The following is a 19,259-nucleotide window of genomic DNA, read 5'->3' on the forward strand; positions in this document are numbered from 1 at the left end:
TGGAAACACCTGGAATCCCTGAAGTCTCAGATGAGCCGTTACTACTGCTAGGCATTTCGTGAACACTCTGGGGGCCGTCGAGAGACCGAATGGCAGAGCTCTGAAATTAGTAATGATTGGCTCCCAGCTGGAAGTGAAGGAGACTCCTGGAGTGCTTGTCCATTTTGATGTGGTAATACGCATCCCGGAGGTCTATCAAGCACATCCAAACACCCTCCTGAAGAAAAGGGAAAATGGCTTGTATAGTGACCATGCGGAATTTGGTTTGAACCACTGATTTGTTTAGTTGGCTGAGATCCAAAATGGGCCTCAGTCCCCAGTCTTTCTTGGCACCAAAAAGAAACTTGAGTAGAAACCAGATCCACACTGGTCTGGGAGGACTGGTTGGATGACTCGTTTTTGACACAGCTTTCTTATCTCTGAAGTTGCCTTTTCCTTTTGACTGGGTGGAACATCGGGAAGGCATTTTGAAGGTCTTGGGCAAGATATTAGAGGGATATAATAGCCTCTAGAAATTATTTTCTAAACCCACCGATCATTTGTAATACAGTGCCAGGCAGTTTGGTGCAGAGAAAAATGAGCCCCAACTGCTTCCAGAGGAAAGCAATCTGACAGTGCTTCAGGAGCGCTGATAAGGTCGCCTAGAGAAAGAATCCCTGGAGTCCTCGTTTCGGGAACCCCCTCTGCCCCTAAAGGAGCGTCTTCCACCATTGACACCCCCTCTGCCTCTGGGGGAATCCTGACCATGTGCACTGTGGAAAGGGCCTTGAGATTTTTTGTGCCATATCTTTCCACTCCTCTGATTCCTGGAGAAAGAGCACTGAGGTTTGGAAAAATGTAGGCCAATGGCAGACAAGGTCTTTCTGTCTTGTTCGCACCTGTCTGGTGTGTCCTTCACTTTAGAACTGAACAAAGTGGAAGACTTGAAGGAGTCCGCGAGGTCACAAATGTGCATCCAGGCATGGCATCTCATAACTACGTCTCCACCCGCAGCTCTAGCCACCCCTTCGGTTGCTTGAGACAGCAACCTCATGGACAAGTTAGAGATAGACTCTAGGGGTGCAAGCTGAGAAGCAACTTTGTCATGTGCCCTGTTAGAAACTTGACCCACAAGGGCTCCAGAAAGTTCCGAGATGAGATCCCTTTTAAGCCTCGTAAAATGTACCAAGTAATTCAGAGACCTGACTGCAAAGGTCACTGAAGCAAAGACTCTCTTCTCTAATCTTTCCACCACCCGAGACTCTCTGTTGGGTGGGTGGACAGTAAAACTTTCCTCCTCAAGGTCCTTTTTTGTGGCCACCGCTACCACCATAGCATCTACTGGCAAGCCTCTAGACCAATGCGGCTGTTCCTCTGGTGGGGAAAGAATATTGTCCTGTCTCCGGGGAATGGCCTCAATGGAATAAGGGTTCTTCCACGCACGCTGCACGATGAACTGGACTAACTCCATAGGCAGGTAGGGTCACCCAAGTAGTAGAGGGCCAAGAGCGGAAAGCCTGCAGGAAGACTGACTCCTCCGAGGAAGGATTGGAGGGCATACAGTCACCCCTCTGCTTCAATATTTCCAGGATGTCTCCAAAGGAGACATCATCAGGGGGTGAACCGTGGGGACCCTTTACCCATCATCGTAATCCGTATCCTCAGTGAGGGACTCCGGGGAGTCCAGGTGTTTCCTCTTACACACCTTCTTCTGAGGAGGATCTTCAGTGGGAACATCTGAAGAAGACTTGGAACAGAGATTGCCCTGGACAGGGGTTTCCTGAGGCTTGTGCTCTCAGTGTCCTGGGGAGGTGACCCATGGTAGCTGTAGCTCAGAGAGAGCTAAGGCAAGATGCGGTAGGGGGAGCGCTTCCAAAAGCAAAAACCCTCTCCATCACCTGGAAAGCCAATCCGCCCAAAGAGGAATTGGAGCCCGGAACTGAGGAAGACAATCTTGGAACCGGGATCACACCCAGCTCCGCTCAGCCCACTCCCAGGGACGGAGCCTCAAGCAAGATCGGGGTGGGTGTCGCCCCCAGATCAGAGGATGGAACTGATAAACTTGGAACCATACTGAGAGCTGCGGGTTCTACCCCCCAACCATGACATTGAGGAAGCGACTGTTCCGTAGGAACCGAAACACAAAGGGAGGCCTCGAAGCTTCAGAGAGAGTCACTGTTGGCACCGGGGAAAGAGTTCCCACCAAGAACGTTGGAACTATGGGCCTAGGAACCAAAGGGTCCGTGGGAGGAGAATAAGTGGGAGTCAAGGGGGCAATAGACCCAAAACCTGAAGTGGGATGGGTTTTTGAAAAATCTGTAATCCCTCTGGCTGTCAACAGTTGATTGAACAGGCAAACCACATCCAATTCAGATAGACTCCTGGTGGACCTTACAGACACTCCGGAAGGGGAGTCAGGTCAGTCCAAAAAAAGGGGCTATAAAGCTTGGCCTGAAAACTGGTCCAGTGATAGTGAGTAATGGGTTTGTGGTGTTGGAAATGTCAGCACCGAAGACTCCAACTTGGAGACAGGTAGTAGGGGCACTAACAGTGCTGAGAAAAGACTCTGAGCCGAAGAAATACCTGGAGTAGAAGTCATAATCGGCTCCGAGGATATGGTTGGGACAGACTTTGGTGCAGTGAGGGGCGAGGTCAGTGCCAAGGCTACCGAAGACAATAATGCTGGAGCCGAAGTTGTTACTATAGTTGGTACCGTAGATGTCGATACCCAAGGCGGCGCCAACGTAGAAATCATGGTAATGTTCACACAGGCCACTGGAGCGGAGTTCAGAACCGAAATGGTCGGAGCAGAGAGAGCGATCTTGTGCTCCATAGAAGACTTGTGGGCCTTATGCTTGTGGGACTTACCCTTATCACCAGCTGGTGAAGAGAGATCGTTGTCCTTCAATGGAGGGGTTGAGACCTCCGACACAGAAAGGGCCTCTGAGAAAGGTTAAGATAGTACGCCTTTCAAAATAAGCTTATTTTTCCTTTCACTCAGTGTCCACTGACTGGAGCTTAGACAAATCTGGCAAGAAGGTTTCACAGACAAGTGGGAAACCCCCAGACAACAGACACAATCATCATGTAAGTCACTGTTGGGGAGTTTGCAATTGCAGGAAGTGCAATGTTTGAACCCCGAAGTCCCTTTTTTTTATCAGACATATCCAATACAAAATCAAACAGATCCAAAAAAAGTTACAGAAAAGACAGATAAATACCAACAATGGTATTAAGGATACCACAAGGGTAGGGGAGGGCGTTTACCAATGATGGTAAGAGAGATAACCGAGGGTAGAGCTAGGTATAGAGAATAAGGTAGAAAAAGAGTTAGAACAAAAAAAATTTCAAAATACAGCAATTTTTTATAAAAATATAACACTTAGCTGGAGAGCTCAGTGAAACGCTGCTATATGGCTGTGCGGCAAACGAGATCTGAGGTAACTGGGAGAAGGGCATTGTGGGTAGCAGCTTAGCTCAAGAGTTTTTGGTGTACGCGAGTTTGGTATTAGGCCAACTCGGTTCCAAGGGCTCGGAACAGAACCCATCAGTGATGAATGGGAAGAAAATTAACAACATCGGTCTTAATATTTGGCATGGAACATGTGAATTCAGTAGTAGAAACGCAGAGCGAAGCTACATATTACATCATAAGGTACAATAACTGAGCTAGACTAAATAGAAATTATATTTCACAGGAGCATGTACATTTAATTGAAAGCTTCAACACACAGCCAATAACTATTTCAGATCATGCACCAATAAAAACCAAGATAAAAATGCATGGTAATGAAATATGAGACACTGGTGCTTTCCCACCTACCTATTAAAAAAAGAATTTAAAGAATGGGCACTGGAAATTATTCAAAAGTTATTAGGAAAGATGGACATTTCTTCAGAAGTTGTGGCTACTTAGGATAATATGAAAAAAGGAGTTTAAAAATAGGGTAAAATAAAAAAGATGCGTTTAAGAAGTAATATGAATTATTTAGAGGGGCTGACAAAAGTTAAAATGTTGCAGAATAAGTGGAATCTCACACAACAAGGAGAAGTCCAACTGCAGCGTGCTAAACAGAAATTAAGGGAGTATATGGATAATATGCACGAGTTTAGAAAAACTGCTGTTAAGCAACGTTTTTTTTAAATAATTCCAGAGCACAAAAACTTTTATCACAATGAATTAGGCAACAGAAAACAGAAATGGTTGCCGGCAAACTTAAGGAGCCTATAACAACAATCAAAATATCCAGAGATCCTGTACAGGTATTAAAAGAGATATTTCTGACATTTTAAGAAAATCTATATAAAGCAGAGTAATGTGGAAATCAAGAAAGAGCACAAATGGAAATATTTATGGAAGACGTAAGTATGCCAAGATTAAAGGCAGACGAGGCTCAACAATTAATAGCTAAGGTAGGAGGAGATGAGATAAAAATTATGATGTATAATCAATCTGCAAGATAGTCTCCAGGAGTAGATGGTATTCCTGTGGAAGTTTGGAAGTTAGGAAGGGAGAAAGTGATAAAGATCTGGAAGGTTTTGTTTAATGCTATCTTAAAAGCAGAGGGAATACAGATGTCTTGGAAGAAAGCTGTGATGGCTGTAATACCTAAAGATGATAAAAACCCATAAGACCCAGCTTCATATAGACCCATTTCAATTCTAAACCATGATTACAAAGAAACTGCTTATACTAGCGAAAAGAATGGCAAAGGTGTTGCCAAAATTGACAGATATAAATCAATATGGTTTTGTGGAGGGGAGGCAAACATTTGACAACATTAAAAGAACAATGATGATCCACAGGGAAGCATAATGTAAGAAAATACTGCTAGTGTTGGAGGGTCTTCATGCAGAAAAAGAATTTGAGAAAGTAAACTGAGACTTTATAAGTAGGACAAAAGAAGTGTTTGCGTTCCCTGATGCAATAATAAGGTTATGCAAAGGATTGGATGCAAGAATTGAAGTAGGAGGGTTCTTCTCTGATAGGTTGTGTCTGAACAGAGGAACCAGACAGGCATGTCCTCTTTCTTTTCTGTTATTTGCTTTACATTTAAAAGCACTGGCAAAAAAAATGATAAAGACAATGTGTCTGTTTTTGCAGATTACATTACTTTGTACCTGATAAATCCAGAAAAGGAAATTGCCGTTTTGTGGAACATTTTAGGACAGCTTCAAGTATTTTTGGGATGTAAAATTAATGAAGATAAAACAAAGGCTATAGTCATAAATTATGTAACCACACATGAACTGGTTCAGCAATACCCACACTTATTGGGACAAGTTATGATGAAGTATTTAGAAATATTAAACGTCTTTTGTTATAGTAACTAAGATTATGTGGAAAGAGGCTAGACAAATGATAATAAAAAACTGAGAAACTGGAAGCTCATTTATGGATATATATGGAAAGTAAGATAAAAGAAGTGAAAATGCTTTTAGTCCCTTTAGTTTTACATACAGGTCAAGTATATTTTTATCAACCAGAGGAGAAGTTGTGGACAATAATTAATAAAGACATGAAGAAGGAATTTATCTGGAAGGAGAGGTTGGCAAAGGTTAAGTGGGATAAGTTGAACCTTCGAATAGAACAAGGTGGTTCAAGATTACCTTATTTGAAGGGATATTTTAGAGCCACACAATTAAGGTTCATATATACAACACGAGCAGAAAGTTATACTTAAAAGTGCAAAGGGATAATGATGATGAATCGTGTTGGGGTAAGGAGAGAGTGGCATTCTGGATGAAGATTCTTGAGAGTAACAGCCACACAGAACATTATATTCATTAAGTAGCTGGATGCAATTTAAGAAATAAGCCAACATGAGAATGGAGAAAGGAGACTTAGCCAATAGGGAAGACTGCAAGTACAAAGAACAGGCAAGAAAAGGATGGAATTACTGCAGAAAACTGGCAAAGGAAACAAGGTATTGGAACCAAATAACTAAACAGGGAAAGGTAACAGAATGGGATGAGGCCAAGAAGACATTTGGACTGCAGGCTAGAGACTGCCTTCCCTACCAGAGATTGATATCTGAGTATAGGCAAATAAAAAGGGATTGGGGAATCCTAAGCAAAAGACCTACTATGGTAGAGTTTTCAGCTAAAATCTAAAACAGAAACTGCTGTTAAAAATGAGTAATTACTATGACATATAAAATATTGCACAATAATTATAAAATTCAATCAGAGGAAGTTAGAAAAGTCTGAGAACAGAGACTGGATAAGCAATTTACAAGGGAACAATGGGAGGATATCTGTATGGTTCCCAAGTATGCAACAAAGTCTAGAAGGTTTAGGGTTTTTCCTTGAAAGTGTTGGTATGTCTACACCCCAATCAGATTTCAAAAAAATATCCTTCAAGTAGATTGCAAATGTTGGAGCTGTAATGGGGAAGAAAATAGTATCTGGAAAAATATGCTTTGGGAGTGTAATGAGTTGTCAAATTTAAAAATTCCCTACAGAGAACACAGCCAAAATACTGGGTGAACAAATGGCTGGAACAGAGGGTATGATTTTTGAGGTGGGACACTGGATCAGAATTGCCTAGACATAGTAAGGCCTTGTTAAGTTAATTTCTTGGTGGTTGCCAAAAAAAGCAATTACTAGAAAAAGCAAATCAACATCTAAACCAACTATATCTGAAGTACTGAATACTGTAACAGAGGTAAAAGAACTGGAAGTGGGATCCATAGAAAAGGAAATGAGCAAATTACACAGAGAAAAAATGGAAACTATATGAACAATACATGCAAAATAATGTTCAGGAGGAGGAGGAAGAGTGAGGTTTAAGGTAAGGCAGGAAACATGTTGATATGGTTTGTTTTCTTTTACATTAATGGTTTGTTTTCTTTTACATTAATGTATGTTTGCCTATGTCTTAAGAGATAATTCAATAAAGGTGTTAAAGTGAGGTATCAAGCAGAAGCACACAGTATTAAGAAGAGGTGGGATGAATATATAGGGACTATATATGGACAGCACTAACATCAATGATACATGTGACAGCACGTTCTTTAATTTAGAGTCAAACATTCTGGACTGTGAAGTGAAGTGGGCCATGGAAACCTTTGCTATTAACAAGGCTGCAAGAAGTGATAAAATTCCAGCTGAATTGCTCAAATTCTTGTAAAATGCTAATCCTAGAGTGTTACTCAATCTGCCAGCAAATTTGGAAAACACAGCATTGGCCATTGGATTAGAAAAGATCAATTTATAACATTACAATCCCTAAAAAGGCAATGCTGAAGAGTGATAGAATTATCACACAAGTGCATCCGTCTCGTGTGTTAGCAAAGTAATGCTTAACATCCTGCAATCTGCACTCAAGCAATATAAAGACCAAGAAATTCCACAAGTACAGACTGGTTTTATAAGACGCAAAGGCAACAGAGATCAACCTGTCAACATCCTCTGGATAACAGAGGGAAAAAGCGAGTTCCACAAAGCCACTGACTCATTTTATCAACTAATTTAAAGTGACTGGATGGTCCATAACTAATTGTGACAAATGGAGTACTGGGTCACCTCATCTGTCTCTGGAAGAATATGCATGTAGACCATAAAGCAACAGGTAGTGTTGAATATGGAATAATTGGTTCAAAACTGGTAACTGATGATGAGAGGGTTGTATACTGTCACCCTACTTATTTAATTTATATGCTGGATACACTGTAAAATTATGGGTTAAGTGAATCTGATGCAGGAATCAAAACCTGTAGAAATATTAACAACCTCATATATGTGAATGGCATCACTTTTCTGAAAGTGAGGAAATTAACATTCGGTTAATAAGAGTGATGCAGAAAGTACAAATACTGGCTTACTGTTCCATCTTGAAAAATAAGACTATGCCATCTATCCCAATCAATTCTTTGCAAATAGAAGGGGAAGAGGTGAAGGAAGTGAGAGTTTATCTTCATGGGCTCATCTTTGCAGATGGTGACAGTGGAAATAAAATTAAAAAAAACTCTTGCTTTTTGGAGGAAAGCTATGGTACTATGGCAAATCTGGAAAAAGTATAAAAGAGCAAATACAGCACAAAGCCAATAAAGGTCCATATAAAGAAAACCTATGGTTTTCCCACTAATAAATGGACTGTGAAGTAAGGCTGTGTGCCAGAAAAAAAAAAAACAATGCCTCTTAACAGGGATGTTGAGGAAACGTTTGAGAATTCCATAGACTGCAAAAAGATTGCATAAGTTAACAATGAAGGAAATGAACCCAGACTGTTCATTGGAAGGCCTGATAGTAAAACAAATTTAAATATTATGGCCACATAATGCAAAGACAGGATACACGGCAGAAGACACTTAAATGTTAAAAAAGAAGGGGCGGCAGAAGCTAAGGACAGAGAGAGCATTACTTTAGAAAATAAGAAGTTATGTACCTACCATAACGTTCCATGTTAGTTGTCTTCTCTCGCCTTCTTTCTTGCTTGATGGGTTCGGAGCCGATCCTCGGCTCCGACTCGGCACTTGCTAAGCTCGAGAGTCACTTTTACCAGCTCGAGGCAGCCCCATATCCCATGATGCAAGGCGGTAAGTACCCAGATCTCGTTTGATGACAAAGGGCAATAGCACCAAGCATAAAAACTTCCCAAAGGAAGAAAGAAAGAAAGCCTACAGGATGAAAGAAGGACCAGTTCTGAATGGTCTTCAGCATAACAATCTCTTGTAGAAAGGTCTGTCCAGGCCTGGGGAAAGGAGGGAGGGTCGCAAGAAAGAAGGCGAGAAGACAACTAACATGGAACGTTATGGTAGGTACATAACTTCTTAATGTTAAGTTGTCAATCTCGCCTTCATTCTTGCTTGATGGGACCGCGTCCCTAGCACCCCTATCCTGGGTGGCTCAACGGAACAGACTCTTGAGGACTGTAGAGCCAAAACTGGCTCTGTCCCTGGAGGCCAAGTCCAATTTGTAATGAGGAACAAAAGTATGAGGAGTGGCCCAAGTGGCCGCTGCACAAATAGTGTCTAAAGGAAGTCTAGCTTGAAAGGCTGTAGACGTAGCTAAGCTCCTAGTTGAATGTGCTTTAGGTTTTGAGCACAGCTGTTTTCCCCTGAGCAGATAAATTTCAGAGATGACAGAAGAAAGCCATCTAGATAAAGTCACTTTAGAGACAGGAAGGCCTTTCCTGTTGTCCGCATAGGAAACAAAGAGTTGATCGGATTTCCTAAATTGTTTAGTTCTGTCCAAATAATATCTGAGTTGGCGGTGGACATCAAGATAATGTAATTTTTTCCGATCTGTTAGAATAGTTTGGAAAAATACAGGAGTTCAATGGATTGACTCAAATTAGCCTTTGAGGCGACCTTAGGCAAAAAGGTCGGATTAGTTCTCAATGATACTCTGTCCTTGTGAAAGACCAAATAGGGGGGTCGAACCGAAAGAGCTTGAAGTTCAGACACCCTCCTGGCCGATGTAATAGCTACTAGGAATAATGTTTTCCAAGAAAGAAATTTTAGGGAGCAAGAAACAGCTGGCTCGAAGGGGAAGAATCAAGGATGTCAGCACTAAATTTAGATCCCATTGAGGAGGAGGATTCCTGATTGGAGGCTTTAGCAGGAAAATTCCTTTCAAGAAGGCTTTACAAAGCCTATGGGACATGATATTGTGATCTGCGATCCCGACATGAAAGTTCGAGATAGCAGCCAGTTGAACTCTAACTGTGGAAGAAGAGGAGCCTGCATGAAAAATCTCCGCTAAGAAGTCCAAAACTGCCTGAACTGGGGCAGTGAAGGGATCGATATTCTTGGCTTTAGCCCAATAAGAGAAACATTTCCATTTGCTTGTATAAATCCTCCTGGTAGAGGATTTTAAAGAAGCTACTATGATGTCTCTAACAGGGTTAGAGATCAAAGGAAGTGGAGCAACCATGCTGAGAGGTTGAGAGAAGGGATAGACCGGTGCAGCTGACCGGATTGGTGAACCAGAAGATCTGGCACTGGGTCCAGATGCCATGGCTGCACCAAAAGGTAACGATGGAGGAACGGAAACCAAATTTGTCGAGGCCAATAAGGAGCAATGAGAATCATTTTGGCTCTCAAAACGGTAGCTTTCTGGATAACCTGAGGGATTAGAGGAAAGGGAGGAAAGGCATAAAGAAGTCCCTGGGGCCAATCCTGGGTCAGAGCGTCTCTGGGGATGGCCTGACAGAGGGAAGAGAGAGAAGAAGTCTGGGCATTTGCTGTTTTGGGGAGTAGCAAAAAGATCGCAACATGGGCGACCCCATTCCAGAAAAATCTCCTCCACTATAGACTGCTTGAGAGACCACTCGTGAGGCATGAGAATAGCTCTGCTCAATCTGTCCGCTAAAATGTTGGTTTTCCCAGGGATGTGCGTTGCTACCAGAAACCGATGAGATGAGATCGCCCATTGCCACAGTCTGAGCTTCTCGACACAAGGGGTAGGACTTGGTTCCGCCCTGTTTGTTGATATACCAAACTACAGACATGTTGTCTGTGTGGACTGCAATCGTCCCTACAGGAAGAGAGTCGTTGAGGGCTTGCAACGTTAAAAGCACTGCTCTCATCTCTAGGACATTTATGTGCAGGTGGTACTCGAACGGTTGCCACGTCCCATGAACCATCCTGCCCTGATAATGCCCCCCCCCACCCGATCAGGGAGGGATTCGGGGTGACAGTGGGTACCGGGGATGGGGGTACAAAGTGTCTGCCTTGGTGAATCTGGGGAGAAGTGATCCACCAAGCAAGATGATTTTTGCAAATCTGTGTCACCAGAATTTGGTGACGCATTGGAAGTTGTTGGTAAGACCACTGAGTGAACAACATCCACTGAAGAAGACGCATGTAGAAGCGAGCCAGGGGAAGAAGAGTAATGGCCGCAGCCATGAGACCCAATACTTTTAGAACCATTCTGGCCTGTACCTTCTTGTTGGCTAGAATGATCCTGACATGACTTTGAATGTCTGAAACTCTTTGGTCTGTAAGGGTAGCTGACATCCGAACAGTGTTTAAGTTTGCGCCTATGAAAGTAATAGACTGGCAGGGCAATAAGGATGACTTTTCGAAGTTGATCGAGATGCCCAAATGAGAACAAAGATTTATTGTGTAATCCCTGGCTTGAACAAGCTGATGCCTGGTGGTGGCTGACAGGAGCCAGTCGTTGAGATACGGAAACACCTGGAATCCTTGTCGTCTCAGGTGAGCCGTGACCACTGCCATACATTTGGTGAACACTCTGGGGGCTGTGGTGAGACCAAAGGGCAGGGCTCTGAACTGGAAATGACTGGACCCCAGCCGAAAGTGGAGAAATCTCCTGGAGCGTCTGTGAATTTTTATGTGATAGTACGCATCCTGAAGATCTATTGAGCACATCCAGTTGTCCTTCTGTAAGAAGGGCAGAATTGATTGAAGAGTGACCATTCGGAATCTTGTCTTTCTCACAGACTTGTTGAGTCTGCTGAGATCCAATATTGGTCTCCAGTCTCCCGTCTTTTTGGGGACCAAAAAGAACCTTGAGTAGATTCAGGGCTCTGAATGGTCTGTTGTAACTGGCTGAATGGCTCTTTTTTGCAGTAGTTTTGAGACTTCCAACTCTGCAATTTCCCTTAGACTGGGTGGTACGTCTGGAAGGGAATTTGAGGGATAGAAAGGACTTTCCTCGAAAGGAATTTTGTAACCCTCGGATATGATCGACTGTACCCATCTGTCTTGAGTGAGAGAACGCCAGGCTTCTGGGTACAGTGATAGTCTTCCCCCGACTGCCTCCAAGGAGGGACAGCCGGGCAACATCTCAGGGATGCTGAAAGGGCTTGTCAGAGAGAGACTCTCTGTTTCCCTGGTTTTGTGGACCCCTCTGCCTCTAGAGCGCGTCTGTTGTTGTTACCCCTCTGCCTCTAGGGGTAAACTGACCACGTGAATCCGGCGTGACTCCTTGGGATTTGCGGAACCACATTTTGCCACCCTTCTGTCCTTTGGGATAAGGTCTAGAAGGGGTGGAAAAGCGGACCCCTACGGCAGAAAGAGTTTTGCCGTCCTGCTCACACCTGGTCAACGTTTCCTTCACTTGAGGGCCAAACAGAGCTGACCCATCAAAGGGAGAGTTTGTGAAGGACGCCTTAAAGGGATCTGCAAAATTACATAGTCGCATCCAGGCTTGGCGCCTAAGAGCCACACCTGTACCTGCGCCCTACTCGCTCCATCAGCAGCATATGATAAAGCCGCATGGAGGAGTTTGCAATGGAGTTAAGGGTTCCTAGCTGCGAAGCAATTTTTCCTGAGCCCCGCAGCTGTAGGATCCTGCACAACTTCACCTAGCTCCTTAAGGATATCCCTTTGGCGTCTGGTGAAGTGACAAAGATAGTTCAGCGAACGCATAGCAAAGGTCGCTGAAGAAAACATCTGCTTACCATATCTATCCATGGTCCTAGAGTCCTTATTAGGAGGATGGACAGGTACGGAAGGATCTGCAAGTTCCTTCTTGGTGGCAGCCACCACCACCATGGCATCAGCGGGGACACCTTTTGTAAGGAATTGCTTGTCCGACGGGGCAGTAATAAATTTAGAAGGCCTCCTAGGGACAGGCTCTACAGAGTCAGGAGCAGTCCACGCCTTTCGAGCAATAACCTGCATAAGGGGGTCGAAAGGCAGAGACACCCAGGAGGTGGAGGGCCGAGATCCAAATGCCTCCAGGTATACTGACTCATCCTCAGAGGGATTGTTGGTGGGCCAGTTTCCCCTCTGTCTAAGGAGTTCTAGGATGTCTGAGAAGGAGACATCCTCAGAGGGGGATCTTGGGGATCCCTCTGACTCATCAAAGTCAGTATCGGAAGTGATAGACTCGGGGGAGTCTACGTGTTTCCTCTTACAAGTCCTCTTTCACGGAGGATCACCCGACAAATCAGGAGAATCCTCAGAAGAGGGGGATATTCCCAGTGGGGAAACCTGAGGCGGAGGATCTCTGGGTCCGGGAGCAAGAGAAGTGGCAGAGGTGTCAACAGGCACTATAGAGGGAGGAGCTAAGGGAACAGACTGCTGGCTGAGTCCAGAGGCCAGCACACTCTTCATCACCTCGAAGGCTCCCCTCCCAGGGAGGTCCGAGAGAACCCGCTCCGAAGAGCTAGGAACTCCAGGACCCACCGAAAAGGAAGGCTCCGAGGCAGATGTCGGAGCTGAGCTCACCAAGGCCGAGGCTCCAAGGGGAAGAGCGGGGTCGGACAAGGGTCCGATGCCACTCACCCCCTCGGAGGAGACCAGGGAAGCCCGCCACGAATCCCTCTAAGGAAGGTCTCGAAGAGGAGATAAGAGTAGAGGCTGAAGGAGCAGAAGGGGGTATCTGTCCCTCAGCCGTAGCAGAAACTATTCCCAAAGACTCCAACTCCAAACTCTGGGGTAGAGTCGAAGGAGGAACTGCAATGGGGTGTGGACTAATAGTCGTCTGCTGAGACGGACTATGTAGCATTTGGGCCAGTACCTGTGACTTTAGTAGTCTACTGACCACTCTCTCCAAATCATGGTCAGAAAGCCTGGATGACCTTGAAGATCGGCTCCGATGGCTCCGCTCCGAGAGGAGAGGCGAAGCCGGAGCCGAAAGTATTGGCTCCAAGGAAGGGGACCTAGACCTTTTCCTCGAAGGAACCATCGGAGCCGATGAAACTACTGAAACTGTCGGAGCCGACAACTTATCGGCACCGACAGGTAGCTTCGATGTATCGGCTCCAGCCGGAGCCGATACAGCCATAACTGTAAGGGTGTCGGAGCCGATCGGAGCCGACACCGATGCCTGGGCCACATGGTGGTCAGAACCGATCGGAGCCGACACCGAAGTGGTCGAACCAGAGTCGGCACCAATAGCCATCGGTGCCAAAGGTTTAGATAACCCAGAATCGGCTCCAGCCGGAGCCGATCTCGACTCTGAATGAGTCGGAGCAGAGGCCACAGGCTTGGACACAGAAGCCTGGGCCTTGGAAGACTTAGAAGTCTTAGATGGGGCCGACTTAGCCGGAGAGCCCTCCGGCTTAAGAATCCCCTCAAAATCAATTTATTTCTTCTTTCCTGCAGGACTCTCTGGCTAAAAGAATGACATATAGCACAGGAGTCCTGCAGGTGAAGAGGCCCCAGACAGTACAGGCAAGAAGTGTGACCGTCTGTCAGAGACATCTTCTGACAGCACGAGTCACACTTCTTAAAGCCTGAGACCCTTTCCTTAGACATGGTGCAAACAAACACACACACACCAGTCCAAGGAATAAAATTAAATATACCAAAAGGTATTACTAACAGACACACACACACACCCTAACAGGGGGGGTGGGGGGGGGGATGGGTTTTAGTCTGACTAAAAGTTTAGAAAAGACAGGGAAATTTTCTGTCAGAAAGGTATTAAAATTAAGTTAAAACTAATAATTTAAGGTTTTTTTGAAAAAAGGGGTTAAAATAGTAAAGTAATAATTCACTTACCAGGAGCTGGTAAAAGGAGGACCTCATCAGCGAAGCGGCAAACAAGATCTGGGTACTTACCGCCTTGCATCATGGGATATGGGGCTGCCTCGAGCTGGTAAAAGTGACTCTCGAGCTTAGCAAGTGCCGAGTCGGAGCCGAGGATCGGCTCCGAACCCATCAAGCAAGAATGAAGGCGAGATTGACAACTTAACATTAATATGAATTTGCAAGGACTTAAGAATTAGCTGTTGACAAGCTTAATGTGCTGAAGTCCCTGAGGCCAAGAGGAGTCCAATATTACTCAATAACTAAACAAATGCCATATAGTTTGAAATACCGTACTATATATGTAAATACTACAGCACTGTTTCAGTGATACAGAGTGCAGACTCAGCATATGCTACCTTGCTATACAGATTAGCTACACTCTGCATATGGGAAGCTGAGAAAATTTTTTATAAATAAAACGTTTAGCAGTACATTGTGATGCAGCAGAATCACCAAGAAGCATATCAACAAATCTAACCGCAAACTCAAGAGAAATCTGCCTAGGTTACGATGAAGACTGATGCAATACACTAAACAAAAGGTTCCTATACGACTGTTTTGAAAAACAGATATGGCACGTAACAAAAGAAGATTGACTACTCTACACTTAGCAAACACTTCACGATTTCATTCTTTATGCATTAAGCTGTACTTCACGTTTCACAACCTGAATTCAGGTTCCAGACCTGTAAATCTAGCAAATTAGGATAGCAACTGATACCTAAACTCTTTCAATATTTATTAGAAAGACTGTTGGAAGTGTTCTGATAGCTTTGTACAATGGATTAAGGTTATAAGCTTCTTCAGAGCTTCACTGTATGATCATCTGATTCCCTCCGTTTACATTGGCCTACTGTGTTATTGATAGCGGTTTATTTTCCACACTGTAATCTTGGGGTACCCATGAAAAGATTCACTCTGGCCTAATGGGGTTGCATATTTAGCAAACAAATCAGTAGAAAGACTAGCTGGGACAAACATTTCCACTTTTTATAATAGTAAAAACCTTTTTCACATTGTTCCACTACACCTCAATTATTTCCTTGGGTTGAAAACCCTTTCACAAAATTGCTGTCTTGCCTTACTACTTATAAATATCTTCACTTCTATTAAGACAAAGAAAAGAATGTAGTGAAGGCATGGCTGGCAGAAGTTTAAGCTTCATGTGAAAGCAGAAAGGGGAGCAAAGCACAGCAATGGGTAATGTTTACTGCAGTGCAGTGAAGAAATGGCCATGAATGAGTAATCAGACTGAGGACAGTAACACTGCTAAAGAGTAACCAGCTCATCTTTCTGCTTTACTCCCCTTTCTACTTTCACTTGAAACTTACCCTTGGGCTAGACATGCCTTCAATACTTTCAATTTGTTTTGTTTATTCTACTTGAATATTATATCATTCTTAATAAATCCAGATTAAATTCAACAGTGAAATTCCATCATAACATACCTGCAGAAGTCCATATTTAGTTTCAATATCATAAAGTTTATGATCCTTGATTTCAGCAGGTACAGGAGAGGGAAGGTTATCCCAACTGCCAAGGACATTTGCTAAACTTGCAAAGATGGGCTCTGTACAAAATGCTAGGCAGTCCCTGTGCAAATACAGAAAAAAACAAAAAGGGATAAGAATGTCAATTATTAGTTTAATCAATAGACTTTTCCTTATTCTAGACCTCAAACAATTACAAAATATTCAAGTACTTCACAACGTGCCAAAAATGACTGCACAAATAATCCTGTGATACTAATACAACAATTCTGCCTTACCTATTTCAAATTCACTCAGTTTTCTTTTAATTCACAAAATGTTATACACACATCAGTCCTAAATTATGAGGGTCCTTAAATATATTAATGGAAGGGATTTTATACAGCTTTTACAGTAATTAGTAATTGCTCATTTATTACCTTGGTCACTCATTTACAAATTTGACTTAAAAAAGATCACTCTGGTGTAAACAGACAGACATATACCTGAAGCAACTAGACAAATGTTGAGCAAAGTGTATATTTTGTACAAAATCAAGGCAAGTCATGACAATACTCTCAATACAAAGAGATGGATGCAGAAATAAGACTAGCCTACTGGCATTTTTTCCTGAATATCATGCTTCTTTTTCCTGAATGTCACATTTCTAATTATTGTAACATTAATGTGCTTCAAATACTGACAGAAATTAAACAAATACTAAAAATATTCCAAGGTATAGATCTTGCAACTTGATACTATACAACCAAAAGAGAAAAATGCTGAATTAAACTGGAAATGTAGTGACATAGATTAACTAACTGATGCTGTTCTTTGTTCCTTCACTGGTCTGTACACACTTGGCATGCTAATATAGTGGTTGTTTTTCACTTGCTTCAGTTCCCATGAAAGGTTCTTGCAGCCAAGGTGAAATTTTTTTATCATTTTTATTTGCAAGTTTAAAGTGATATTACAACCTTCCCATATAAACTGCAGCATTTGGCAAGTGCTGCAATGCACTTTCCTGCTTGCCATTCTGGGATTTTTTTTTAATAAAAAAGTTCAGAAACGTATTTGTAAATCAAGGCCCAAATAAATTTGGTCTTTCCCACCATGATATTACCTTGGGTATAATATTTGCACATGAGTGGTCGTGTTCCCAGTAAAGTCTATGAACCCAACATGTTTTTCCTGCACTGACACCATGAAGGATCATTTTCCAGGGAAGACACAACAACAACAAATCTATCTGAACATCTACTGCCATGGTAAGCCAACTATAAAATTGTACCATGTTCTTTATTAGAACGCTGTTACTATTGCCAAAGCATGCCATTCTCAAATTTGGCATACCTGAACTGTAAGTTGAGGAACGCAAAAAATAAAAAAAAAGCTTCTGTTCTACTTTTAAAACTGTAGCAAGCCACTTGCTACACTGGTATCAAGCAGCTTACTACAACTTTACCACACACGAAGCGATGAAGCTCTTCAGTTCTGCAGTCCTGAAAATGAATTTCTGTATGGACATTCAGAAATATCACTAGAGAACTGAATACCGGTCATGCTCTACCAATTGACTGGCGTCTCCCTACTGCTCCCCCTACCACCCTGTGTCCGGGATCAGTTGCCCCTTTTACTGTACCCTAGCTATACCTCTGTTCAAGACCTTACATACGAGACAAATGCCAAAGTTCAAGAACAAAGGATGAGTAGAGAAAGACAAGAGTTCAGGATTCCCCTTAAGAACAGTCATGGTGAAGCTTGCCCTGGCTTTGGAAATAGAATCCAACTTGTAATGCTTGGTAAAGTATGAAGTGAGAACCAAGTTGCTGTTTCTAGTATAGATACACACACTGTCCCTTCCTAGGAAAACCACACATGACAACTGCTCTAGTAGAATGAACTTTAACATTCTGAGGTTGATTTTTGCCATGACTGGAATAACAGAAGACAGAGGAATGGAAAAGTCATCTGGAAACAGTTTGTTTAGATACTGGCTGTTCCTTTTTCTTGCCTTCATACGGCACAGTCCCTAGGAAAACTTGAAAAAAAGTCTGAATAGTCATAAGGGACTATAACATAGACGCCAGTTAAGCAGAAGCTAAGGCTACCAGTAAGGTCTTCTTCCAGATTAGAAACATTAGCGAAGAGGTGACCACAGACTCAAAGGGAAGTTGAGTTAAATCTTCAAAACTTAAGTCTCAAGAAGCCACACATTTTCTTGATGGTCTGATATGCAAAATACCAATTAAAATTTGTTTGACTTGAGAAAAAGATGAAGCAGGGGAATCCACTGGCAAACATACTGAAATGGCCAAAAGGTACACTTTTACTGAAGTGCATGCAAGGCCAGACTTCAGCAATTTGCACTGGCAATGAAGAACCAAACCATAGATTGACGTCACAGCTGATAACAGGATCCAGGATCTAAGAAGAAATTCTTTCCATTTGGATAAGAATACCTGTTACTATGAACTTCCTTCAATACTTAGGTCTTCAAAAAAAAGTGGCTAAAAGGGATCAAAAGCCTATCATCCACAAAGTTAAAATAAGATACTGAACACTGAGAGATGTCTTGAGAAGGCATCCCAAAAATACTGCAAGCTGAAACAAGGGATACCTTTTTTCAGATTTAAGAATGAATCAGGATTGCCAAGAGGATTCATGATATAATGCATGTCTGCTAGACAATCTTGACTGGTTCGGGCTGATATCGGCAATCGTCCAGATAAGGGAAGATGTGTATGCCTTGAAATCTGCAATTTTTTTATTTTATTGCATTTGTCCTTTGGTAACCAGGAAAGTCCGACAAGTCAGCTGAGAAAAACCCTGTAACAGATTAAATATTTTACAATGAACTGGGGAGAAATGCTCTGCAAACAGGCATAAAACACATTTTCCAGTAAGTAAATTATATACAAGGGGAGAAGATCCCCATAATAGATGGAGCACAAACAGATTAAGAAACATTTATAGAATACTGCTAGGATGTACTATGGTCAGGAATACAATATGAACTGCAAGTAACAAGAAACTGTGCAGAAGTGGAAAGCCCATGACAAACTAATACACAGTTTTTTAAACTATTGATTACATTTCCAATTTTATATGGGGGTCAGAAATAATAGAGAATTCTGCTGCCAAAATAGAGTAAAAGAATGTGATGAGGAGGAGTAATGAGCAGGAGGGAAAATTAAGGACATGGAGAGAGAGAGAGAGAGAGAGAAAGAGAAAGAGATTGTTATTAGAGAAATGAAAGTGTTACAGAAAGACATTAGAAGGAAGAATAAATAGTAGAAAAATATTGGCTGAAGAGGTAGAACAGCATACATTAATAGTATAGTATCATTACACTAAG

The 19,259-nt window shown here is 42.7% G+C and overlaps 1 protein-coding gene across 3 annotated transcripts in view; it reads right to left on the reverse strand.

Moving 5' to 3' along the window:
• SCYL2 (SCY1 like pseudokinase 2) overlaps positions 1 to 19,259 on the reverse strand; it is a 1,725,360-nt gene that overhangs the window by 1,270,001 nt on the left and 436,100 nt on the right. For all 3 annotated transcript variants that reach the window (XM_044087896.1, XM_044087898.1, XM_044087897.1), the window contains exon 4: positions 15,881 to 16,025. In XM_044087896.1, the coding sequence (XP_043943831.1) occupies positions 15,881 to 16,025 (145 nt within the window). The remainder of the gene's footprint in view (positions 1 to 15,880; positions 16,026 to 19,259) is intronic.

The sequence above is a fragment of the Protopterus annectens genome, chromosome 11.part0 (assembly GCF_019279795.1).
Source record: "Protopterus annectens isolate FY-2018-M chromosome 11.part0, PAN1.0, whole genome shotgun sequence".
In the NCBI taxonomy this organism is placed as follows: Eukaryota; Metazoa; Chordata; order Ceratodontiformes; family Protopteridae; genus Protopterus; species Protopterus annectens.